Source organism: Pocillopora verrucosa, chromosome 1, assembly GCF_036669915.1.
Source record: "Pocillopora verrucosa isolate sample1 chromosome 1, ASM3666991v2, whole genome shotgun sequence".
Classification (NCBI taxonomy): Eukaryota; Metazoa; Cnidaria; class Anthozoa; order Scleractinia; family Pocilloporidae; genus Pocillopora; species Pocillopora verrucosa.
This window is the reverse complement of record NC_089312.1, coordinates 19094412-19120816: the sequence shown is the minus strand read 5'-3', so window position 1 is coordinate 19120816 and position 26405 is coordinate 19094412. Positions and strand designations below refer to the sequence as shown.

At 40.3% G+C, this 26405-nt stretch overlaps 2 protein-coding genes across 2 annotated transcripts in view; one reads left to right on the top strand and one right to left on the bottom strand.

The window, feature by feature from the left end:
- LOC131788723 (exportin-7) overlaps window positions 1–877 on the bottom strand; it is a 22047-nt gene extending 21170 nt beyond the window's left edge. The window contains exons 1-2 of the mRNA XM_059105803.2: window positions 850–877; window positions 609–755 (exon numbers count right to left, since the gene is read on the bottom strand). Of these exons, the coding sequence (XP_058961786.1) occupies window positions 609–755; window positions 850–861 (159 nt within the window). The 5' untranslated portion in view covers window positions 862–877. The remainder of the gene's footprint in view (window positions 1–608; window positions 756–849) is intronic.
- Window positions 878–3255: 2378 nt separating this feature from the next.
- On the top strand, window positions 3256–25953 carry LOC131788879 (polycystin-1-like). The gene is made up of 17 exons (XM_059105976.2): window positions 3256–3297; window positions 3940–3991; window positions 6321–6983; window positions 7603–12057; window positions 12476–12791; window positions 13247–13847; window positions 14120–14341; window positions 15055–15180; window positions 16026–16316; window positions 16538–16789; window positions 17354–18100; window positions 18697–18933; window positions 19690–20747; window positions 21073–21500; window positions 22466–22761; window positions 23407–23578; window positions 24098–25953. Exons 1-17 carry the CDS (start codon window positions 3256–3258, stop codon window positions 25891–25893), a joined length of 11754 nt encoding a protein of 3917 aa, XP_058961959.2. The 3' UTR covers window positions 25894–25953.
- Window positions 25954–26405: the final 452 nt, after the last annotated feature.

The following is a 26405-nucleotide window of genomic DNA, read 5'->3' as shown; positions in this document are numbered from 1 at the left end:
CTGCTACTTTTGATTACGAATGTTAAAAAGTATTCATTATTAAGTGTGAAATAAGGTTCTCAAATCAGAAGTACAGAATTTCACAAAAGAAAGTATGACTGTATGCAACATTAGGATGGAAATACAGCATTCACACATGATGCACTGCAATCATCTTGTCATGAAATACAATCTGATTGACGTTTAGATACCGAGAAACGTTTACATTTGAATCGACTAGGCGTCATGTTTAACTAGAGTAATAACAAAAAAATTAATCCGTCAAGCATGGCACATGCACGTGCAAATAAAAAAGAAACAAACTTAAATGACAAATACAATTAAATGATGACAATCTGTAAGAGTATTCACATCAAAACCAAAACATTTCAATAAATAGGATTTTTATTCTGCGGTATGCAAAAACGCACGTGATAATTAGCACGGGATTTGGATAGGTAACAGACAAGGAAAAATACCCTAAAGATATAATTAATTACGCGCGCGAAACCAAGCATAGTGGCATCAGGCTATAGTCCAGAAGTACACTAACTGAAACAATAAACACTTTTTTGTGAACAAAATATCCGTTACATTGTAAGCTGCAAAGATGTTATGAGAAAACTTACACTCCCGCGCTCCAAAAGATATTGACACTTGGTCAGACAGTCAGGGGAGTTTGTGAAAGTGGAGAGCGCCCTTTCCGCCGCATTTCTTGTCACGGTATCGGTAGCTTCGTATAGCTGTTTGCAGAGGAGGTCAAGCTGAGCAATCTCCTGCAAAGAGAGACAAATCATCAGGGAAGCCTGTACAACAAAAACAATCGCAAAAGGTGTTTTTTCAAGCTCCATATACTTTATCCCAGATTACCTGTTCCTCCATTTTTGTTTTGGAACAAGACGTGGCGCACTTTGCATGCGCAGAGAGAAGAGAACCGCTGATGACGTCATGTTTTTAGTGATTTAGGTTTATAAAGAACATTGCATGGTTTGTCGGGCAGACAACAGAATTCGCTTCTTTAGAGATATTTAACAGACATTGACTAGGTAAAATGATCCAGCATCTTTACTTGAAAAGTAAATAACAAACTTGATTTGCCAAAAATGGTTGATCGATTCGTCCACCCAGGGGTCATAAGCGTCTATTGCGTGACGTTGTAACTCATAAAATTAAGAATACATTTCAAAGGACTAAGCCAAACCATACTGCCGAAATCACAAACCATATTATCACAGAACATTACCGAAAAAATCCGTAGCCTACGTGTAGCCGTACCCTCCCCCTCCCAAGTTGAAACGGAAGCGAGGGGAAGGTACGGCTACGCGTAGGCTAAAAAATCAGCTATAATTAATTGCAATACTTATCAAAGCAGATACAATAGTAATACTTTCAATGCTATATTGTAAGTGCATACACAAAGCCCTTCTAAATGAGAGTTAAATGAAAACAACAACAACAACAAAACTTAAAAAAAACAACATACAACCTTTGTTGTAAAGTTTCATTTACTGTGATGAGTCTTCAACGGATCTACTCAGCGCGGAAAACTAACTTTTTGCGTAATTTTTTTCGTGAAAAACACCGAGTAGCTTTTTGTCACAATCACTGAATTTTTCTAATTCCTCGCTAAGGTTGGTCTGCTTCCATCTAACAGCTTAAACCAGGTGATACGCTTGGCCTTTTTATACGCCGATCAGCGAAAATCACCAGGTGTGCCCGGTGCTGCGAGAGCGATTTTGGCCGACCGGCCGAGATCGGCACATAAAATCGCAGATATCTGTCGGCGATTTTCGCCGGAAATCAAATTCGTCGCGATATCGGGGAATAAGAGCGCCAAGTATATCACCGGTAAGATATAAGATACCCAACGGAAGTTTACTGGCATCTGGACACAGGAATAGCAAAAAATAAAAGGTGGCTCGGTAACTTTTTATTACAATAGCGACATGGAGTGAAGTAAGTAAAGACGAGATGATTAACTAGCTCTCAACAGCATCGATGAAGAAGATATATAAATGAATCTCCTAACTGAATCATTCAGTTAGGAGATTCAGTTATATATCTTCTAGGAGGCTCCTAATAAAGTTGTTTAGATTCAGAAGATATGCCATAAATCCTCTGTGGAAGATAAAACGAAGTTGGAAAGAAGGTTCATGTCACTTTCGCGTTCCAAAAAGTCTAGGAAAGGTAATAAAAACTGTTCTGACTGGGGAACAATAGAAACCGTTTTAGGATATCGGTCAAATGCTACCATTAAATGATTCGTGAGTGAAAAAAAAGTAAACATATAATCACAGAAGACCAAATATTCAAATTCGAAAAAAAAATTTTTTTTTTCACTACGAGAGAAAACTTCTCTTTGCTAATTATAATGCAAAAGTGGCTGGAAAGTATTTTACAATATCCTTCAAAAGTTTCCTTTTTGTAAATGTTGTCCTTCACAAGTTTTTTTACCAATCACCTTGTTTTAAAACCGGCAAAACAGTTTCTGGACAAAGGACTTTTCGTGGGATAACATGTCTTATATTTAATCTTATATTTCCTAGAGGAAAGTTTCCTCAAAAATCTTGTCAAGGAAAACGTATCGAAGTAAGTGTCCCATTATTTTGCATCAAGAGAGTCTGTCTGTAGAAACATTTTGGCAGCAGAATACATTCTCAGATAAATATTTACCTCTATTTCTTCAGAGACCTTGTCAGAGTTCCAAGTACATATATGATTAAAAGGAATTTTGCTACCGGAATTAAGGTACTAGTGTTTCTTACAGAATTTCCTTAGTTAAACCGTGTTGCAAAGTTCAAGTTGGTAAAGCGACGAAAATTCAACAGAAAATTTATTATTTATATTATTTTGGTGGCGCAAACAGATCTGGGACCGATCTTGGAATCGAACTAAATATGGCAAGCTTTTGAGTAGATTTTCTCATGTCCACGAAAAAAATGGGACAAACTTAAATCCTCTTTTCAGCTTAATTTTAAGTTATTCAAACTTCTCGTTTCATGTCCTAATTTTCGCGGCACCAATTAAGACAATCCATATAGTATTAAGGGTAGATTATAAAAAATTCATGTCTTGTCTACGGTTATATCCACTTACCTCAACGAAAAGTTCCGCTCATTTGGTGTCATGCCAACGCGGATACATGGAGCTCTTGCTCATGATGCCGGTGAAAATTGAAGAGATCTAGAGTTGGCTTCGAAACTCAGGGTTGCGAAGTGGTGCCTAAACATTAAACTGACTCAGTACTACGCGTACTAAAAAGAAGTCAGTTTGAGTATGTTTTTGGGGGTGTTATATTATCTCCTTCCTCTATTGCAGGTAGGAACACTTAAGGTATTCACAATTAAGTCGTGCAAAATGTTTTGTCACCGCAGAGGCAAAGCAAAAATTAAGTGAGCTTTTCTATGTGCCGGATTGCCAGACTGTTACGTCATGCCTCAGGTTTATAGGTAATGCTAGAGGACACGGAGACAAGTGAACTGCGGCTAATTTTTTTCAAAGCTAAAAGATGAACTTTTTTGTTCTTTATTTGTTTTCGTTAATTTTTGGGGTGGTGAGTATCTCTTGGTGTATCAAAACTGTTTTTGGTACGAAGAAATTACACTGAATTGTTGTTTTTTACAATAACGAACTCTTAACGACACGAATAGATAGACGGTCGTTCACAGTTGACAACCAAATATTTCCAGTACATTTTGGAAAGTTTTGTGCATGTAGCTAGTTTCCGAGCAGTGAAACTTAATCTTCTCATCGATATAATTTAGAAGCTACATAATATGAAACTGGATACTTTGATGCCAGTTCGAGGTCTGTTACACAATTGCGGTCCTACAATTTAACTCACCGAACAGCGAAGAGAAGTTGCATTAGTCCAAGAAAATTGCAGCCTTCGGCTGCTTCCTTTCCTTAGCCTTTTGTTTATTTTTCGCTCAAGGCTTATGTGGACATTTTTTTCTACAGGTTTTGTCTGATTATGAAACACAAGGAAGCTTGATCATCAATTCATCACAGGGTATGTACAATTGAATTAAAATGACAGAAAACGTTTTCGAGAAAACACAGACTAAACTCATCATAAGCAGAGACTCTATTTACTTCATTTGTGCTTTTTGTCAACATCTTGATGAGGGTGAAATGTTTTGGCAGTTTCTAATGATATTTGTAGCTACTAAATTTATTCATTCTTTTGATATCAGCTCGAATTCCAGGTAACACGACAATCTAGATCCTGATTCGGCCTCTCACTGAAAGGATTCTGCAAATAACATAGGAAAGAAGTGGGGTGCCTTAGCATTGTCACAGCCCGCCTCCCTCCCTTTCTCACTTTCCCAAAAGAAAGAAACAACCGAAAAAAAAGGGCAAAATCCTACGTAATATTATTAGGTTAGTCAACGGCTTTGTTGTCTCCCGAGTTTTGAGTTTTAGGACGCGTGAGGTAAAACAACTTGTGTAAACGAAATGTTTGAAAGGCCCGCGGAACCTGTTAATTTTTCATTGTTAACTGCCGTTACTCTAGCTCCTCATTCGAAACTTATGTTCTCTAGTTTGAAACAATTTAAGTTCAATGTAGCCTTGTCCTCTTGACAAGACTACAGCGGCGATCATTTCGTTTTGCCTGAAGCTTTGCAAAACCCTTAAAAACTCTACGTTGGCACATATAAAACAGCTGAAGAGTCGAAAAATGGTATAGGAAATGTCTGCTAATATTTGAAATTGTTTGATAACCAGGCACATATTACTAACTTTTGTTTTCGTGTTTTTGCCGTGTGCGCCGGAAAACGAACTGAATAAATATGGATTAAGAGTGGTAATTAGATACAATAAGGGGCATTACATGTGATGAGGGATTTTAAAGCGGTTAGAACACAGATTTGCTTTCGTAATACTTTTCTAGGTGTCTGAAAACAATCATTCGTAGTTTGATCCTGTTTACACAGGAAGCAAAATATCTGCACGTTTTGAGCTTTCCAGCGAAAAAAAACGACCAGCATACATGGCTATGGAAAGACACCTTCCCACTAAGTCAATGAAATCTTTCAGGTGCACTATTGATACTTCTCTATATTGTTTTAATAGCATCTTAGACACTAGTGGCCTTCAAACCGGATTAAGTTTTGCATACGAACCATTTAGCTCACACCTCCTTGAACCCTCTATGAACCCATACCAATTATTTTGTAGCATCCCCTCAAATTTCTTTGTTTCAACCAGAAAATTCATCAGTGCCCTTTTAGATTCGTGGGTAGGGAAAGACATTGCGAGAGTGAATTTTCTCTCTTAGTAAAACCCAGTGATCCCCAAAGGGCTTCAACTCGGCTTTCACAGCACTTACAGTTTTATTATAATCTCCTCTAATTGTGGCAATTGTCGGAAAACCTGACTGTCTTCGGGTAAGGCTTACACAGTATACCGACAATTATTTTCCAAACGGAAAATAACTGCGTTTGCGGCAATATCAATACTTCAAAATTTGTTGCGTGTTACGGTTAGGCGTTATGAGTGCAGTCTTTCAAATCAATTCTGCGGAAAAATTTTCTTCTCGTGCAACGAAACCGCTTATTACATACGGTTTTGCCTTTCAGTGTTTGAAACGGAATATATTAAGATCGACAACCAAAGAAAATACCTGTTGTTTATTTGCTCTGTCATTGAAGAGGCAGATGTGTAATCGGTTGCGTTGGCCAAATTTGTTCAACTTAAACAATTTGGAAAGGATATCAAAATGCATCTGCTGACATACTCGCCCGATAGAACGAAGATCGAACAACGAAAAATTAAGGAAGAAGGAGAAAACGCCCTATAAAAACTTGGTAGCTTTACCTAATTTTCAAACTATTCGATATAAAAATGGGATTTCATGCAACTAACCACTAAAACGCTGGGATGAAGCTGGAATATTAGTCAAAAGTATTATTCTCGATCCCACGTATTAGCCAATGTACGTCAAAGAAACCAATCCGTAAAGTAAAGCTGCATTGGCATTAACTTTCCCTCAGTCTTTCTCTCTTGATCATACAACAACACGATGGTTAGCTTCTGGATCTTTGCCTTGTCATAGCTGTTTTCCATCGAAAAAAATTCAGCCCAAATATACTTAGTTTCCAGGTTGAAGATCTCTGTTGATTAAAAAATGATTCAGCTGGTCCTTGACGCAAGAAGATAGGATAATTTTTTGATAAATACTAGGCGGCTATTGATAACGAAAAATTTAGAAGAAAATGTTTAAAATAACGATAAAATGGTTTTTTTTAAGTTTGAAGGTGGCCAAGAACTTCTTTTTATTTCCAACTCGCCTCCTTTGTCACAATCGCCTCATTTTCCCACTTCTTCTTCCTTGATAGCTTATTACCACTTCTGCGAGTTCCAAGTTCTCCCTAAAGCAGTGTACCCATTCAATAACATTACCGTCGCCAACGATGTCTCGCCTTACAAGGGCGTTGGCTTTGCAGCAGGAACAGAATTCTCACCGGGAATTCACGGCGAGGAACAAGGCTCCATTGAAGTCCAAGGCCGCGCAGACTCTTACATCGAATTACGGAAAGACGCCGGGAACCTGAATATTAAGAGGTCTATCACCATCTTGTTGTATGTGTATCCCCTCGGTAGGGCAGGTCCTATTGTTAACTACAAAAAAGATGGACATGGAGTTCAGATTTACGAGGATAGATTTTCAGACAGGGCATTGGCAACGCGTGTCAATCGTCGCAATCTTCGGCGAACAGCAGTTATTAAGAAGACTGGAATACTGACCCGAAATGAATGGCATTATGTCGGAATGACCTATGATTACAGTAGTGGGTTGGTTAGCCTCTGGCACAACGACCAGGAAGTCTCATCAGGAAACATAGGAAGAACAGAGATCGCTACACAGTTTGATGTACGCATCGGAGCTCGCCAGACATCAACGGACGACTTTTTTAAAGGCAGGGTGGCATGTCTGCAATTTTACTCAACAGTGTTGACGCAGAGGCAAATCGAAAAGGCACGTATAGCGTGCAAACCCTGTAAGTAAACAGTCACTAATAAAATTAATTGTGCGGTTATCATTTTAGCTGGTCTAATGCAGTTAACAACCCAACCCAACATCCTTTCTCTCCAACGTGATAATCTTTAGCCAAAGGTTCAGAAACTCTGAGATCACTCGCCCCTAATTTCTCCTCCTTACCTTTTAATGTACCTTGTTTTAACGTTTTCCACCCAGTCATCCATCAGCAGGTATATTATACTTTCACAGGAAATTTTAGCGAGTGATCTCCAGCCCTCTGAGTAGCGTGGTTAGAACCTGTTTAGGTTTCACCAGTAAGGCAAAGTTTAGTTTCTGCATGTAGGAAAACTTGAATTGATGCTGATCGGGTTTCCAGCAACCAGCTCCTTTCAGAGCTCAGTTTAAAAGATACATTGATGTGTTTTTGAACTTTTTAACTCGCCGCAAATAGAGACGAGGACGAGTAAAGGATGGCAAAAATAAACTCGGAATACAAATGATGACCTAAAAAAATTCGCATTTCTAAAGACGGACAAACCGTAAAGTAAATCCTTAAATAAGTTTGGCTTGTTTGAGAGCAGTTACTCAGTTCCTTCACACGATTTATCCAGTGATCTTTTATCAACTTCATTTCATAGTTGAACCCGTCAGCAAGATTAATATGGTTATACACCACAAAAGCAGGTACATTGAAGTCAACGAAAACATTTCAGTGGCAGTGCACAACGACAAGAACTCAAAGTTTAGCGAGTACGTATACGATCTAGGTGACGGAAGCCCGACGGTCACCTCCGATCGAGAAGCAATTCACCACCGTTATTCAACGTATGGAGATTTTTCCGTGAAGGCCATCATATTTAGCCGTTGCCGTAATGAAACTTTAGTCGTCAGAGCAACTGTGACTGTTGAAAGACCTTTGGAGCTCCTGGGAAACCTGACCCTGTCTTATGACCCTGTATCATTCCCCTCCGTGTTCATTGCAGTTCTGAGTTTAAATCGAGGCACTGATTTCAAATGTAATTGGAACTTCAGTGATGGTCACCTGGCTGAGACAGACTTTGCGCATCATGGGTTGATGCACAAGATGAATTACCAGTTTAACTCAGCAGGAACGTATGCACTTAACGTCAGTTGTGTCAACAGGCTTAGCACAGCAAATGTTTCTTCGCTAGTATTTGTGCAAGTTCCCATCACAGGTCTCGTTATTGACAAAATTACTCCTAAAACCTACCTCAGCGAGTTCCTTGTCACGTGGCGAGTACAAACTGGCAGCGATATCCACTACACAGCTAGATTTGAAAATAAGGAGCTTAAGATATTCAAAGGTCAGAATGATTCACGCGGATGGGCTTGGATACGACGTCAAGATCACGTGAGTGTAGGTCTCTTTGACGTCACTGTAACAGCGACCAACAAAGTAAGCGCAGTTTTACAGGCTTCAGAAACGATTCGCATTGAAACAGAAGTACAACCCTTTGTGCCAGTTATATACCATTCAGATCGAGACATCGAAGTTAACGAGACTGTTGCCCTATCTATGACAAAAACTAACGAGGAAAATGCGGCCAATCCTTACTATCTTATCGACTTAGGAGATGGAAGAAATCCATTGAACACAAGAGGGATAATGACAAACATCAGCTATCCAGTTTACGGGGACTTCTTAGTGACAATTAATGCCTCTAACAACGTATCTTTCTTCATTGCGAATATTTTGATCAAGATTCACAAACCAGTGCTGTTGGTAGAAGATTTGTCCTTGACCACTGAACCGACAATCTTCTTACAAACTACAGTGATAAGTGCGCACATTCCAAGAGCCTCCGATGTTATCTGTAGCGCTTCATTTAATGAAATTCCTAATTACAGCAAGGAGTTCGACCTCCGCGCGCAGTCTGCCTGGGATCCTGTCAAGGATCCAATGAACATGAACTTGCCTGATGTCCAGTTTTTTATAAAGCGCAATTATACAAAAGTAGGAGTTTATAAAGTGACTGTCACTTGTAGAAACCGTCTTAGTGAAAAGACTGCAACAATTGCTGTTACTGTCCAGAGACCAATCATTGGTGCTCGACTCATTCCCATTAAACCTATTATATTTGGAAAACCGATCAATATTAGCTTCGGTTTTACCTCGGGGACCAACGCCTCTTTCGCACTAGACTTCAACGAGCATAGATTCCGTCGGAACATGACAGGTCTCTCAGCATTTCATATCTTAGATGAAGATGTTTACAAATTCCCAGGGATACACGAGTACACTGTGGCCGTGTGGAACCTGGTGACGTCTCCGATTTGGATTCAAGGGCACGTCATTGTCGAGATTCCCATACATAGTCTGACAGTGTACATCATGGGAAATCCACGTGATATAGAAGTGAACGAGAGCGTGTCCATAGTTGCGAGTCTCAAAAATGGTAGTAATCCAGAATTTGCGTTTGACTTCAATGATGGAGGTGAGCTGATGGTCACTCGAAGACATCTTGTTGATTACAAGTTTAATCCTCATTCTCATTATGTGGTTAATGTCACTGCGCGAAACAATGTAAGCGAAGAATTTGCGCTGCTAACGGTAAAGGTTGTCAAGCCGGTACTCGTTCTCCGAGGTCTCTCACTCCGTACCGCGCCAACTGCTGTGAATGACTCAACTAAAATCGTCCTTTATTTGCGGGAGGGCTCAGATTTTTTCTGTACATGGCAGTTTGGAGATGGATCAAGTCTGAATTCTAGTTACCACCATCTTAGCTTTTATGTCGATGGGAAGACAGCGGAAAGAGAAGCCTTTCAAAACCTTAAATTTTACGTTGAACATAGATTCTCATCTGCAGGTATCTTTGTTGTCACAACCCGTTGTCAAAATCGCTTGAGTTCCGAAGTCGCTTCGGCGGAGGTCGTGATTCAAACCCTCGTCGAGGGCTTGAATATTCCAGTAATTCCCGCCCAAAGTATTGGTCGAGAATTTCGAGTTTTCTGGAGCATATCATCAGGAACAAATGCTACGTTTCAAATCGGTTTTAAGGGAGGAGAGATCACTTCTATTCACACTTCAGAATTAGAAGGTCACGCTCGTGTGGTGGTCAATATTCCTGGTGAATATTTCATTCAGGTAACAGCCCATAACTTAGTAAGCCCAATACAAAACAGATCAGCGGTCATCTTAGCAGAACTTGCTGTCACAAATATCACCGTCAACGTTACATTTGCATCACGTGAGTTAGAAATTGAACAAAACGCGACCTTCACCGTTCAGTTAGGTGCTGGAACAAGCCCAATGTTTTTGTTCGACTTTGGAGACGGCAATAAAGTGAAGAATACTTTGGGAAAGATCTCACACGCCTACGCCTACAAAGATATTTATCTGACACAACCGAACTTCACCTACCAAGTTTATGTGTCAGCCTATAATAACGTGTCCTCAGTCTCTACCATAATAAATGTCACCGTGCATAGACCAGTTCTTCAATTACATAACATGAAGCTGTCGACGTTGCCTTCAAACGTGTCTGAAAACGCGAGAATCGTGCTTTCAATCGATCAAGGCTCGGATTATTTCTGTGATTGTGATTTCGGAGATGGAAGAGCGCTACACCGGCTAAACATCCCAAACAAAGTGTATCTGGGCTCAGTCCGAACACCAGTTAAGAACTTTAACAATCACAGTTATCGAATAAGTCATGTCTACCAAAAATCTGGAAAATACCATTTGCTTGTGGAATGTAAAAACCGGCTTAGTTATGGAAGGGATGCCCAGGAAATTACTATACAAGAGCCGATAAAAGATCTCAAAATTTCTAACTTGCACCCTCGACAGTTTAACGAAACTTTTGTTATTTCATGGCAAACAACCAAAGGCACCGATGTAAACTTTCGGATTCTTTTTGACAATGTAATTTCTAAGGAGTTGGGTGGGAATCGAAACGTCACCATTAAACCTGCAGAATATAAAGCTGCGGGTGTATTTCAAGTAGTGGTTGAAGCATGGAACTTCGTCTCCAGGGCTGTTGCTAAAACAGCGCTGATAATCCAACATCCGGTACATATTGAAGACGCATATGCTAGGTTACCCCAACAAGGCGGTTCACATGGTGGGCAAGGTTTTCATAGCAACAACTTTCCAGCTTGCCGCAACGTCACATTCCAAGTTTTCGCGCTAGGAACTGACTTATCGTATCAATGGCAGATCGATAATGAAAAAGGGAAATTCGGACCAAAGATGCGCATTCAGCACAGTTTTCGCCGTGTAGGAATTCACACTGTGATGGTTCTGGTAAGGAACTTGGTGAGTGAGGCGCATGCGAACATCAGTGTAATGATTCACTACGCCATAGAGGATCCTATCTTGCAAATCAACAGCCCTCAGAAAATTAATCAACCAATTTTATTTTACATAAGCGCTAAGCAGCTCGGCACAAATTCTTGCTTCTTTGTCGATTTCGGAGACGGGACACGTTCCTTGTTTGGACATCCCGGATGCAAAGCAAGAAACTCAACGTCCAGCCTTATTGTCAAATCAGCCGTTGAAAGCGTTAAGTTTGATCATGTCTACAATCAGGTGGGACAATATGTTGTTGCCTTAAACGCTTCAAACGAGGTATCCTTTGTTCGTGTTTTTAAAGATGTCGAAGTTGTCTTTGCATCTTGTGCAAGTCCTTATGTCAAGATTGAAAATCTTGGTGAAACTTCAAATACCGCCCCAACATCACTCAGATCGGATCCCTTCGTTGTCCGTACTCTGATTCACCTTGACTGCGAGAGATCCAACAAAGTAAAATTTAGCTGGAGGCTACTGTTGCTTGACGAAAACGGAGTTCAAAGCAAACACAAAGGAAATATTATTCTGAATGAAAGAGAACTAAACATTCCCAGGAAAACGTTGCAATACGGAGTGTATGAAGTTCAGTTCACAGCGCAAATGGCGATACCTGAAACAGACAAATTTCGCGGCACAACTATTGGTTACTTAAAAATTGTTCCATCGCCCCTCATAGCAAAGATTGACGGCGGTAATTTGATTAGTCGAGGATTTGGGAAAAAGGTAAAGATCGATGCATCACCATCGAAAGACCCGGATGTTGAAAATGTACAAGACTCAGGTAAGGGCAGCAACTTTTACCCATCCCAAGGGCTGGACCAAAATGGATTAACCCCGCCTCAAAACTGCTGAGCAAACCGATACAAATTCCCTAGAGAAGAAATTTTATCGTACGTTGGCCTGATCTAGGCTTGAACTTCCCTTGCCAATTACACTACTGGAGGAAAAGTTGTTAATTGTTCTGTAGCATGACTATTGTTGCGGATTTTGCGAATAGCCCTTGATCGGCAAAAATTAGTTTTATGCAAAATAAAACGCCGAAAAAAATTAACTATCTGCTGCAACGTTCTTAAATCGAGGTCTTGAATGATTCTTTATGTACATTCCTTGTAATAAGGACCATTTATCTGTAATAAGGATCATTGCTCCTTCAGTTTGCATGTTGTGTGCCCTTGTCTAACAAACTAACTCTTTGGCAGGCTTGAGTTACACGTGGCTATGCAGGAGCATTTACACGCAGTTCCCACAAAATCTTTATTCAAATTTAAATCTGCGCACCCCATACGACACCACCGGTCAAACGTCAACACCTGGGAAAATGTACTCAAAGGGTTGCTATGGAGATAGAGAGTTTGTTTTGGCTGGCAGGGATAGTTGGCTGACTCTGGACACGTCGCAGATGATGGAAGATGAAACATACGTGGTGTTTGTGGTCATAAGGAAAGGAGGAAGGACAGCCCATCAGTACCAAGTGGTGGAAGTCATCCAAGGAGATCCTCCTGTGTCAAAATTAGAGTAAGTGAAATCATATTGTTTGACTCTAACGTTTCCCAAACATTTCTACATAACGTGGTTTAAAAGTAGTGGCCACTCTGCAATTGGTATCTTTTTCATGCACGAAACCTTAAGTTAAGAAGGTCCTAAACCGGATGAAGATCACAAACGAGACCCGCTAGGTTGGTAAACACTTCAGGTATGAGTCTTTTCACAAGACTTATGGACCCCTGCTAAGGTTACCAGGTAGCATGGAGACTCCAAATATAATTCAATTAAACCAGTGGTAGCGTTATAGGTTAACGACAATTATTTCGTCTCAGTAGACAAGCATGACTATTTGGAATAACATGAGTAGCGCTGACAAATGTTCCCTTGAATCATTACTTCATCCAACTGAGTGCTTCGTGACCACATTTTAGAAGTATTTTTATCCCTTTGGTCAATTTAACAACTGAAATATTGTTTTTCAACAGGTGTAAGCAGAACTGTGGAGAGAAAATCTGTCCGTCCAAACGATTTTCCCTGGTTGGCACCTGTTTTGAGGGTTGTATTGGACGCCTGATCTACGAATGGCGAGTCTACAAAAACGTTGGCAACGACTCCATCAAGTCCTGGGAACTGCAACAAAATATCGCGCAAAGCTTGGCCGAGGTGAAGGATACCACAGGTCCCATTTTCACGCTGCCTAAAGACATGCTCCATGGGGGCAGCGAGTACCTCATTCGCCTTTACGGCCGCCGTGCGAGGGGAGTCAACGGCAAGACAGAGAGTGTGTACGTAACGAATGAAGTTCCTCAGGGAGGGGCCTGTTTTGGTTGGCCTCCGAGCGGTGATGCACTGGTAACGAATTTCCATATTTGGTGCGAAGGCTGGAAAGATCCCGACATGCCCCTGAGCTATCAATTTTATTACAAAAATGACGAAGGAAAACTAGTTCTGTTTTACTTTGGTCATAATAATTTTACATATTCTGAACTACCTCTTGGAAATCCCACGCAGAATTACACGCTGGAAATAATCGCCAAAGTGTTAGACTTCTACAAAGGAGAGGCCAAATATTCTCTTTTTTTGCAGGCAAGAATTTAATATGACTATTATCAGTTACTTTGTCGCGTTAATGTCATGTGTCCTTTCAAAGGCTTTGTTTTTGTGTACCAGTCTTTCTCGTATTTTCGACCACTGTTTCTAATTCTGGAGGTCAACAATAATTATCATCCTTCTCTATCCTGGTTACAACTGATTCAGGAATGATGCTTATAATAGTTATACTAAATACCATAATAATAATAATACACTCTGAAGAAAATTCTCTTCTGCTGTGTATTAATCGAGAGGTTTCTCTTCAGTCTGTAGAACCCAAGATAGAAGGAGACCAACTTGATAATATGCTCGCTAACATGACATCAGGTGAAAACAGTCAGTTAAGCAACCTGGTGAACGTAGGTGATAGCCAAGCCGCTCTAAGGATGGTTGGAGCCATCAATTCACTTCTGAACGCGCAGAGCACAAAAACACCATCCGGTAATGACAGCGAAAGAGAGGGTGCCAGGAAAGAAAAGAGAAAAGAGGTAAACTGTTTAAAGATGATAAAATTTGTCGCGCGTCTGGTACAAAGAAAAATCCGTGTACCCCTAAATTGCACTGCGATCGGATACTGTACCAGTGAGCAACAGAGAACTTGTTGGTGAGGAAAGTTTTTACGAGGTTAAAATGTAAAAGGTCGAAGATAAATATTTATTTTATATCAAGACATAGAAGACAACCCAGAGGACTCGATATTTGAAACATCTGTATCGGACTGACTCGGGCTCGTAGGGCTTAGTGATTGGTTGATGTAAATATGTAAATATACCTAAAATGTCCAGCATATACCTGTTCAATAGCTGACAAGTTTAAAATGGGCTAAATTTTGTAATATTTGCTGGCAACATCAATGATGGTTTGAGAATGAACTGTATCACCTACTCGTGTAGCTAATAAAACGGTTGTATAGACTAGAGTTTTATCTAAATTAATGCGAGCACCATGAGGGTTAGGGTAAGCTGAATCACGACATCACCCGCGACGAATCTAAGAATCTTTTTCGAAGGACCGAAAAGAGCAAGTGAATAGCAGAACAATCTTATCAAAAAAGAGAGCGTCGCATTTTTTTATGGCGAAAGCGAGAAAATACAGCCAAGGATAGTTTATTCCTGTCCAATTTGTTTGTGTGTAAACTAGAGAACGACCTTATCATAAACATTTAAGTAAAGAGCTGATTCACTCAATGTTGAATTGTCAGGTTCGGACATCAGTTATCAAAGCAGCGGCGTCCCTTCCTGTGACGTCATTAGAGGGCCTGCAACAATCCGCTGACACGATAGCTAGTGCCTCCATGTTCACCGATGAAACATCAACAACAGCTATGGTATACTGCTACCTTGAGATCTTATTCATTGATTTAGAAAAGAATTCTTAATGTGTGTCTTTAAACTAACCACTAAAAGAAAAGTATTTGAGCTGTTCGGAATGCACGAAATTCAAATCTTGTTAAGAATAAACTGTACGAGGTTAAAAGTCAAAAGTAGACCATTAAGCAAAGAGACCTCAAATCAAAAGTCACGTCCGTTTAAGTTTTACGTCTGAATGGCTAATATGAGGGCGAGAGGCTTTCTGTAAAATTACTCAGAGGATATATTTTAGCAATTATTAAACATTCCAGGATTATTATCCAGTGGTATCCATTTCCGGACGATATGCAATACTATAAAACGATTTAGGCGTATCGGGGGTGTCTTAAACAGCCTTTTTTTGTATTCTGTTGCTTTTTTCTGCGATCGTCAAATAAAGAGTCTAATACTTTAACCTAATGTTATCTCAAACAAATCGAAAGATATTTCAACAATTTACGACATTTTATGAATTACGTTGAGTCGTGCAAAACAAAACATAACCTAAACCCCATTCACACCAGCAAAACATGTTTTGTTAAACTGGTTTTCATTGAATGAAAATTATAAACAGAGAACTGAAAAACTTGATTTTCCATAGGATTCAAGTACTTGCTAACTTGCATTTCCGATGTGCTACATTCAAGTCAAAAATATTCGGTTAAATAGTTTCTATGAAGAAAAAAAAAATTAAACTGTGTTTAACAAAACAACTTTTAAACATGTTTAAGCTTTGGTGTGAATGGGGCACTAGTCATACGTACACGAAAAATTTGCGTGGAATGGCTCGTTACCCAAATGTATTTTTTACTTTACTTCATAGAATGCTTCAACAGAAGCTTTTGAGAGAATGTCGGCCCTGTTAAAGAGTAGTTCCGATGACTTTGCTGGTTACGACGCAGTAGTTAGCAGCGCCGAGTCCCTCTTGTCTGGAATGGGACAAGTTCTTAATGCCGCTGGGAGCTCCGTAGCTATTAAGCCCAAAAAGATGAATGCTACGAAAGCCCCTCCAACGTGTGGGCCTTACGATTTTGACTGTAGAGAAGTAGATGATGAATTCTCTGGAAATTCTACGGATGAAGAAGATGTAGAACTTGACGAAGAATCTGCCAAGGTTAGTTTTATACATCAGATATGCAAAATTGTTTTGGGCAGAGTTGGTCGCACATTGTGATCTTACGGGTTAGGAACATACTGGAAATACTGAGGAACTCGTGAAAAAATCCACAGAACACACCAATACGAAGCTTCACTTAATGTTTTTAACACGATCACACAACTTGCAGTTCCCAAGACGAGCAATTTGAAAACATTTCTTCTCTCTGTCTGACACAGAGCCGCGATGCAGCTAACGCTATCGTGGGAATGCTTGGAACAGTTAGCGGCTCTGTCCTGGAGAACAAACTCCCAGGTGAACAACCAAGTGTTATTTCAACTGCTAAGCTCAACATGGCGGTAGAAAGGGCTGACCCAGACTCCCCAAACGGATCTTCTATCGGTGACGGAGCATCAGGCTTCAAGATGCCTCCTTTAGGAAAGCTGTTTGGCAAAGTAGGCTCAGACCTTGATGGCCCTGTAGACAAAGAGGTAGGTTTTTGTTACATCAAGAGGAGATCAAAATAGGAGACTGAGTTTTCAAATTAGGCCTTTTTCCTAATGTAATCCTTGTTAGTACCTACAAAATGTTGAAGGTTATAATTTATGGGATTCCTGTGGTTTTGCTCTACAATGCTCTGTGATTGGTTTGAAAACTCCACCAGTCTCTCTAATCAGAGTCTAAAGTAAAACCAGTCCGCACAACTTGGTCTCTTTCGTTTTCCCGTTTCCTTGGTAGTTTGCCTTTTTTTTTTTCTTTCAGGTCTAATTTGCTAATGATGATAGTAACCCTTATTTTCATTGACCATTGAGATAAATTTGGTTTTTGGTTCTTCGGATCTCCCTTAGACACTGCTTTGAGATCATTTCAGTTAACGAAGATTCTGGGTAAATGTTAAAAAAGGGCGAGCTCTATTTCACTACTTTGCCAAATCTTCTGGAGATGGGGGGGGGGGGGGGTAGGGTTAGGGTTATGCGACTAAGTGTCATACGTAGAAATGGCGTATGTTCATAAACAAGGTTAGTGACCCCTATGTATTATTTGCTTATGTGTAGATGGCTGCTGTTAACGAGAACCCATACACTTGGGACAAAGGATCTTCGAGTATCACCGGAAAGGTCGTCAGTCTATCTTTTAATAGCAAAGGTAAAAAGCTAAGTGTCTCCAATCTGGACGAAGATGACCCAATAGACGTTTTTATTCCAAGAGATTCTCCCGTCAGTCCTCCGGAAAAATTTATTTACAACTGTTCTGTGCACCGAGGAAGGCGTACACATAAGCTGTTGGTTGACAAAAATGGCACTGCCGTCAATGTAGAGGTTCGTTTAGTCGGCTCAAGTCGGCAGTTTGTGGTTTATGTCAGGCGCGGAAAAGCCCCGACAACTACAGAGTTCGACTGGAGAGCAGTTTCTCCCAACATAACAGAAGAAGAACGATTGAGTCCTAATGTTACCGATGAAAGTACAAACTCTACAGACCAAGATCCTACCTCTTTCAGTACATCATTAAATTCAACTTTAAATGAGACAAACACTCTACAAATAAATCTCACTAAACTGGAACACGCCAGAGATAATCTTCACGACTCCAATGTTACATTATTTCTATCTCAAAAGAGACTTTACATGGGTACATATTTCGTTAGCATCTATTTTTCGCCACCGTCTCCGTTGAATGGACAACACGACCCAGCTGAATGCAAAGGCAATGATTTGAGCATTACTTACACGCTGAGGACGTTTAAATCCAAATGTTTATATTGGAACGGGGAATTTCAAAAGTGGAAGAGCGATGGCTGTGAGGTAATATGAATTTAGTGGATGTGAATTTTGATATAGGGTACTGTAGCGGAAGTAAGATAACAAAAATGGAGCACATTAAAGATAAAATTCGCTACACCATGTTCCTAATTTGGACCCACAGTATCTTCAATTGAGCTCTGATAATAATTCGAGAATCACTTTGATAAACGGGTATGAAAAGAATGACGGAGGTACATCTGATTGTACGTCAAGTGGCAGTGTGTGTTTGTTTTTTTCTTTGTTTGTTTTTTTTAGCGAGAGCTCCTCATGAGCACATTAATTAGGGAGCTATCCATTTCTTAACCTAGAATTAAAAAGTCAGTTTTAATTAAAATCTTCTCCCTCTATTTGAACCCAGAGATATGATAAATAACTTTCTAGCCTCCTTTTTCTTGTTTCGCACTATAAGCTACGGAACCTCGCTTTGAAAGCCCGCGCACCTCGCCACAAATAAGAGCTGAAAAAACTCAGTTCGTAATTTAAAGCACGGACCTCGAACCCAGTTAGTATTAGCGAGGTATATATATTTTTAGTTAATGTACTTTATCTTCAGATTTCACTGCTAAATTCAAATGACATTTTTCATGTGTTTTTAGGTTGGTAACTTGACAAGTGTCACACGTACCCATTGCCGTTGCACACATTTGACAGCATTTGGTTCAATGATGGACGTCGCTCCAAATCCAATTGATTACAGCGCCGTATTGGCTGGATTCAGTTCAATGTTCGAAACAGGGAACGTAGTAGTGTTTTTCTTTATCATCGTCATGTTTCTCCTGTATGCTCTTGCGTTGGTGTGGGCCAGGAGAGCCGACAAGAGGGACATGGAACAGGTACTTCGGGTTTGATAAGTCAATTATTGTTACACAGTCGAGAAAATAAATCATACGCACTTGAGAGTTCATACCATCACAATAAGCTTTTAAAGTAACCAACAACACAGTGATAGTTTGAAAAAATTTCCAAGCAATTCGAATGAAAACGAGTCAGAAAGTCATGGCCAAAAAGACGTTGACCAGCCATTTGACAGTAATGTAGCACTTTGTGCAACCACCAACGAAAAATGAAATACGGACACTTCACTCTGGGATTGAGTTTCACTCAGCTTTTGGAAACGTCAGTCTTTATCATCGTTGTTAGTTTTTTTTCAGAACTAATCTCAATCAGACGATGCAACGATCTGCAGAAATCAAATGATTTTCCAAATGCCTCGAGATCCAATTATCTAATCGACTATATAGCTTATAGACAGTTTTGTGTACAGCTATGTTGTCTAGTGCTATGTTCCATGGGCAAAATGTATCTGTAGACACTGGCAGCAGCTTAATCCCGGGGCCCATTCAGGTGAACTTAGTATCGATTATGATTGGTATACAGTGTAGCCTCGTTATCATTCCAGTTGATGTTGCTATAGTTACCATTTTTAAGAGTGTGAAACCCAAAGGAACTGAAAAGACTGGTGAGGAAACAGAGAGGGACAGTCCTCATTAGACGTATCGCCATCCCGCCTACTTGTTAACTTGTTCATTAAATACCAATAGGTTTGGAACTTGGTTAAAAAGGTAAATCTGTTTCATTTTTGTCATTAGGTTGGGGCAACGCCTATTCCCAGCAACGTATATAATGCCACATATCATTATGAGCTTACGTTTTTCACTGGTCAGCGGGGTGGTGCAGGTACAACAGCCCAGGTGTCGTGTTTGTTGTATGGCGAGGGTGGAGATAGTGGAATCTGCATTCTGAAGGATGAAAATCGTCCTACTTTCCAAAAAGGTAGCGCCAACTCATTTGTAATCTCTGTTGCAAAGTCTTTGGGTCCAATAACGTTCTTGAGAGTGTGGCACGACAATCACGGGTTATCACCTGCCTGGTTTTTGAAACGGGTCCTGGTGCGAGACATCCAATCAGGAGCGATAACGATATTGATCTGTGAACGATGGTTCGCGCTGGATGAGGATGACGGCGAGATCACGCGCGACTTAACTCCCGCAGGGGAAAAAGATCTCATTTCGTTTTCAAGACTTTTTAGTAGTAAACTATACAAAGACTTCACGGATGCTCATTTGTGGTTCTCTGTCATTCTGAAGCCATCTAGGAGTAAGTTCACACGATCTCAGCGCGCGTCGTGTTGTCTTTGCCTTCTGTGTACAGCTATGGTGTCTAGTGCTATGTTCTATGGGCAAAATGTATCCGGAGACAATGGCGGCAGCCTAGTCCTTGGGCCCATTGAGGTGAACTTAGTATCGATTATGATTGGTATACAGTGCAGCCTCGTTATCGTTCCAGTTAATGTTGCTATAGTTACCATTTTTAAGAGTGTGAAACCCAAAGGAACTGAAAAGACTGGTGAGGAAACGGAGGAGCAGTCCTCATCCTCATCGGATGAAACAGTTTGTGTCTCAGAAGTAGAAATTTCCGACATAGACGAAACAAAGACAGGAATTGAAAGGGAAACTCCACCGAATAAAGAAATTCATCTGAATGGTATTGATTCCTCTGAAGATGGTTATGGCAGTGCTGATAATGAAGACCTCGTAGTAGTAAATAAAGCAGAGAAAACTTCAAGCGGTAAAATGGATTTCTTTCGACACAGACGAGATGGAGGGCACAAATATGTTGTCCAAACAAACAGCCTTGACTCACAAAGGTAAGTTAGAAACATTTCCCGGACGTCACACGCTAAATGTCAGCCCAGGTGAGTATCTAGAGGGGAGGGGAGGGTATAGAAATGGTAGTTGCTCTAGCTGACGCTCTTCATTATCGTGTTTAGCTCTAAGTCCTTTCGCATTCTGACCCAGTTGAAACTGATTTTACTCGATAGGCCAAAAATTAGGGAAACCCGATCTTGCTGTGAATAGTTTGCAGAGAGGGAACAGTAGATGGTTCTCTTTTTGGAATTTCTTTCCTCGATAATTTAAACATCCAGTGCAGTATACACTTCAAACTGAAAGATATCTATGATTAATTTACAGCTCTGACTTTCTCGACGAAACTTCCGAAAACTCAGTAAATGAAAGAAAGGGCACAACAAAATGGTGGTGTTGCAGAAAACGAACCAAAGACATCGAAGACGGCGACAGTAAGGAAAAGAGTGAAGAACAGGAAGAGAAAAAGAAGAAAAAATCCGATGGCTTCCTTCCACATTGGTGTTTATATATAGCATGGACTCTGTGCATTATGGCGTCTTTTACATCAGCTTTGTACACCTTATTTTATAGCATGATGTGGGGACGGGATAAATCAAACCAGTGGTTTATTTCAATGATCCTGACGTTCGCTCAAGACACTCTCATTAACCAGCCAGCAAAGGTTTTGTTCTTGTCAATGGTCTATGCCATCTTCATAAGGAAGAGTGACGAGGAAACAGATGCCGAACAAGGAGTTGAAGACCCGCGAAAAGGTAATACTTTTGAATACTGAACGTTTCTGAAGAAGTATACTTTTAAGCTGCGTTTATAAGTGCTACCAAGTTTTCCTCGGCGAGTGCTCTTGTTAAGAAAACCTTGTTCGCTATAATTCGTTACAAAGAAAAAATGATTGAGTAAAAACTGTCGGCAGTGAAAATTCCGAGGCAAATGTCCTTTTTAGGCGACCTATACTTGTAAAGTTTGTTCTTAACTGATTTTTCCCCTTAGAAGTTTCTATGTTCAATGATACTTTATGTAGGCAAGAAGAAATATCAGGGAAAATCTCAATAAATTTTTTTATCCAACGGCAAGAAAAACTTGGGGAAAACTTTCCATTGTAGATACGACTCTCATGTCTTGTTTACTGAGATAAACCATCGAATTTAAGGTGTCACATTGGAGAAGTCGCCACTAAGCAACATTAAGCATGGTGAAACAATAGAAACCTTCCAATCTAGCCGGGGAAAGTACGCAATTAAAAGCTTCGTAACAATGTAACTGGCACCACAGAGTGTTAAAAAACGCTTCAGATTCAAGATTGAACTCGGTTGGGATTCTGACAAGTCAAAGGAAATGTCCTGAAACATTTAACGGAAAACAATTGATCGGTTTGGATAGGCCATTGTTACGCGACATAAGGGTCAGAGAGAAAGGTTACCAACCATTGTTTGGAATCAGGAGCCTTAGAACATAATTATTTCACCGCTTTAAAGAAGCATTAATTTTTTTATGTCCTGCCACCTTGACTAATGGGTTGCCTACTGTCTTGGTAACAGATGATGACATGCCAGAAACACTCTGCAAGTACAGATTCGAGTTACAAAGAGAGAGGGAGTGGGAAAACTGCAGCCTTTTTCATTCTTAATTTATTGTGATAAGCTTGATCTGCAGTAGAAAATGCCTTAGTACTGACTGAAAAATAATTCATTGAACGCATCTGCGATTTGTTGAAACACAGGGCAAGATGAAGAGTGGCTTCATGGCGACACTTTGGACAACGAAGACAGAGAAAAGGAACTGCTACGATACAAACCTCCTGACGAAAGCAAATTAAACGCCTTGCGAGAAACCAGGGTTAGAGAAAAGCAATTAAAAGACAAGTTTATCAAGCTGGGAGATTACACTTTCGTCGTTCTTGTCCTGGTATTGCTCAGTTATGGCAACAGAGACCCACAGTCGTTCATGATGAGAAACTCGATGGAAAAGGAATTTATACATCCTCTTACAGCATCTTACCCCCAAGGAATTACAGATGTAAGTCTTATTTAACAATTATAATCGACCACGGTCAAGTCTCTCCTAATTTTCTGTTGTCAGAATCAAATTTAGATTCTTAAATTTCTCATGTAGAAAGGGAGATGTGGGTCAGAGGCCGGACATAGAGGCAGCTTGACTGGCAATCGACAGAAATCAATGGCGCTCTTTCGCCGGGACCTTTTGTGTGTAGACGCACGTAAAGGAGTGACTAACCAACTAACATTCCTGTGTGCGAAATGATCAATACGAAACACTGACCCCTTATGACTTAAGTCATTCCTGTTCTTGTATTTACCAATTTCAACAAAAGTTTTTGAAAGCTTCCCTTATTTTACAAAGCCGGTTTGGCAACTTTTCTGCTCGCGAAATCCACCTTGTAATAGTAACTTCTTAGTAACCGAGAGTGAAGGAAAAACTTAAACTTAGGCTGCGACTGAGATTTTAGATTTAAGACTGGAGGGTAAGGGTTGATAAGTTCAGTATTCATAACTGAAGAAGGGGTAATAGAGCAATTGGAGAAGGGAGAGCGGCTGGAAGAAACTGAAGAGATCTCTCCTTGACTTTTGGCTTCTCATCTCGTACTAGCCCTTCGTTTTCTAGTCACAAAAATCGAAATGACGTAAGGTTCGTGTTCGTCCTTAGGTGAACAATTTGCAGCTATTTATGACATGGACAGAGCAAAGCTTAATTCCTTATTTGTACGAACAAGACTGGTATAATGGAGAAAAGGTAACGAACAGAACCGGATACACTTCAGGAAGACAGTCCAGACGACTTGGACGGATTCGATTGCGTCAAGTTCGCGTCGAGAACGGTAAAGTTGGTAGCAATCTTATCTTTGTCTGCATGTGACCAGCCAGGAAGAAGACGCGGACGCGAAATAATTACAGAATTAAGTACCAAAGGAATCATGGATAATTTTTTAACGATCAAATTTGAAATTCTCTGTCAATTGAACACTTTAAAATCATACTCGGCAGATATAATGGAGGAGTCTAGGCGTTGCTCGTTGTGTCTGCTCGTTTACTAAACACTTTATCGTCCCGAATATCATATTTTTCCACCAGTAAAGCGAGTTTCAAGTTTTGTTTCACTTTGCAAAGTTTCACTTTTGTTCCAATAAGTAAGACTTGACAACCTTATTCGTTTCAGAAAGTATTTCAACGTTACTCAGTTGAATAACCGCACTAAAGATGTGAAGCAAATGGAATCCACTCCAATGTAGCATACATTTGCATTTCTGTTACTATTTTCTGCTTCTCGTGTGAAACACCTCTATATCACTAATCATCTTAGGAATGGTTAATCATGTCACCTTCCATATAAAATGCAGGTAGCTGTTCTGTGACAAAAGTGCTGAGAGAAGTTATCCACGAGTGCAATCCTCCTTTTGATGAAAAGCATGAAGATACCCGGATGTTCAGCCCCGAATGGCGCGCTGGATATCAACCGGCAGAGGACGCTCCGCTGTACAAAAGAAGTGCATCGGGGCAACTTTCTCCATGGGCTTACTTGGACCCCACGGAATCAAATTCTTCATTCACATTTTACGGTAGAATCGCATTTTACCCTGGTGGTGGTTACGTGGCGGAGTTTGGCGATTCCTTGGAGGAAACAGCCGCCTTCGTGAAGTACCTCAAGTCGACCCATTGGATTGACAAGTACACCAGAGCTGTCTTTATCGAAGGAGCAATATACAACCCTAACACGAACCTCATTGGAGTCATAGAGACTGGTGTGGAAGTAACGTCTGGAAATGCTTTTTTACCGCGAGTTGATTTTAAAATCTTCAGACTATTTGCCCGGCTGGATCCTTCGTACGCCTTTAACTCAGCTTGTGAGTTGTTGTTCTTCGTGATTATCCTTTACACTCTGTACACGATTATCAAAGGTATTTATCAGCGGAGGAAGGAGTACTTCTATGAAACAGTAAGTCAGCTGGACATTATCCTCTTTGTGGATGGTGTTGCTATCGTAGTTGTGTACGTTGTTCGAGAGAGCAAACTCAAAAGTGCCGTGGCTACCCTTAAAAGTGATCAAGAATGGTTCATGGACTTCTCCCAGTGTGCCTCTTACAACGAGACACTTGTTATCTTGTACGCGTTTGCAGACTTTGTCGCCATATTAAAGTTCATCCATTTCTTAAGCTTCACGCGCGTCGTTCAACTTTTATCAACCACTATCGCAAAATCTTTAGTTGAGCTACAGTCCTTCGCCGTCATGCTGTTTGCCATATACATGGCGTACTCTTCAATGGCATTCACAGTCTTCGCGCCTTACGTGGAAGACTACAGGTCTTTCTCTGCAACCCTTGCCTCTTTGTCATGTCTTGTGATGGGAGTTTTTGATCATACTGATTTTACTTCCCAGTCTGATTACAAAACTGTGGGTTATTTTTTCTTCACGACGTTTTCTGCCAGCATGATATTTATATTTACAAACGTTGTTATAACGATCATCAGCGTTGTGCACCAAGATGTCTGCACCGACGAGGAGCTTAAGAAAAACCAAGATTCTTTTTTTAACATTATTTTGGACAGAGTACTGATTTTCACCGGGCTCAAAGGACCACCAGTCCGAGAGGAACCAGAAATTGAAGAACCTTCTATATCCGAAATACAATGGAATTCAAATGTAAACTATATAGAGAAAAGTCAATTGAAGCGGTTCAAAGGATTGATAAAATCTATTTATGATTACGATGAAATAGAGAACATATCACTGATCAGGGCGTATACGTGCACGTGGGAAAGAAAAACGATACGTGATTCTGGTTACCAAGGAGACACATCAAGATCAAATGCTGCTGACCAAAGCAACGATGACGAGCACGGGTGCACAAATGATACGAAAAGTCTAGATCAAGGAGAGTCTGTTGCGAAAGATGAGCAACAATTGGAAAGTCCATCATCTCAAGAAAAAAATAGTCCAGCCGAAACTTTGACTAAGTTGATCGCCAAAAAAACTGAAGAACTGAGAAGACTGGAGGAGCAAGGAGTTTGTGATGAAAAAGAGAGATTACGTTGCGTTAGAGTGATTGAGTGCTTTCAGGACTTGTTGAAGAAATCCGTGGGAGACGAGGACTCTGCTAAAATGTTTCTAAGCCATGAAGAGGAATTTGAAGTCTAATTAGGAAAAAAATACAGAGTAGAAAATCCAAAACCCAGTAAAATGTATAACAAACTTTGTATTCACGTACTAAAATCTTAACTGATGACTATTTAAGGTTGTGCAAACTCACATTCAGTCATGAACTTCCTTAGGTTACAATAGTAAGACAAAGTAAGGGCAGGGAGAGCTTGTTCCATTTGTATTAAATTGATGGTGAGCTTAATATAATTTTAATTATTTATCTCTTAGTTAGTACGTGCGCTGTGAATGATCAATTTCGCGGGTCGTATTTCACTGTATAACCCGCCAAATTCCTGGAACGTTCGTTTGAATTGAAATCTACGCCCTCTATTTGAACCCAGAGATAAAATAACTATCTCTGTAAATAGAATAAGAGAGGTGGTAAGTTTTGAGGTTGGTAAAGAAGTAGAGAAAGGCGGTTTTCGTCTTGTTATCAGCATGGGTCAGAGAAAAACTTACGAGTCCCCACGAGGAATTGAACCTTAGACATTCGGATTCCGCGCCCTGAT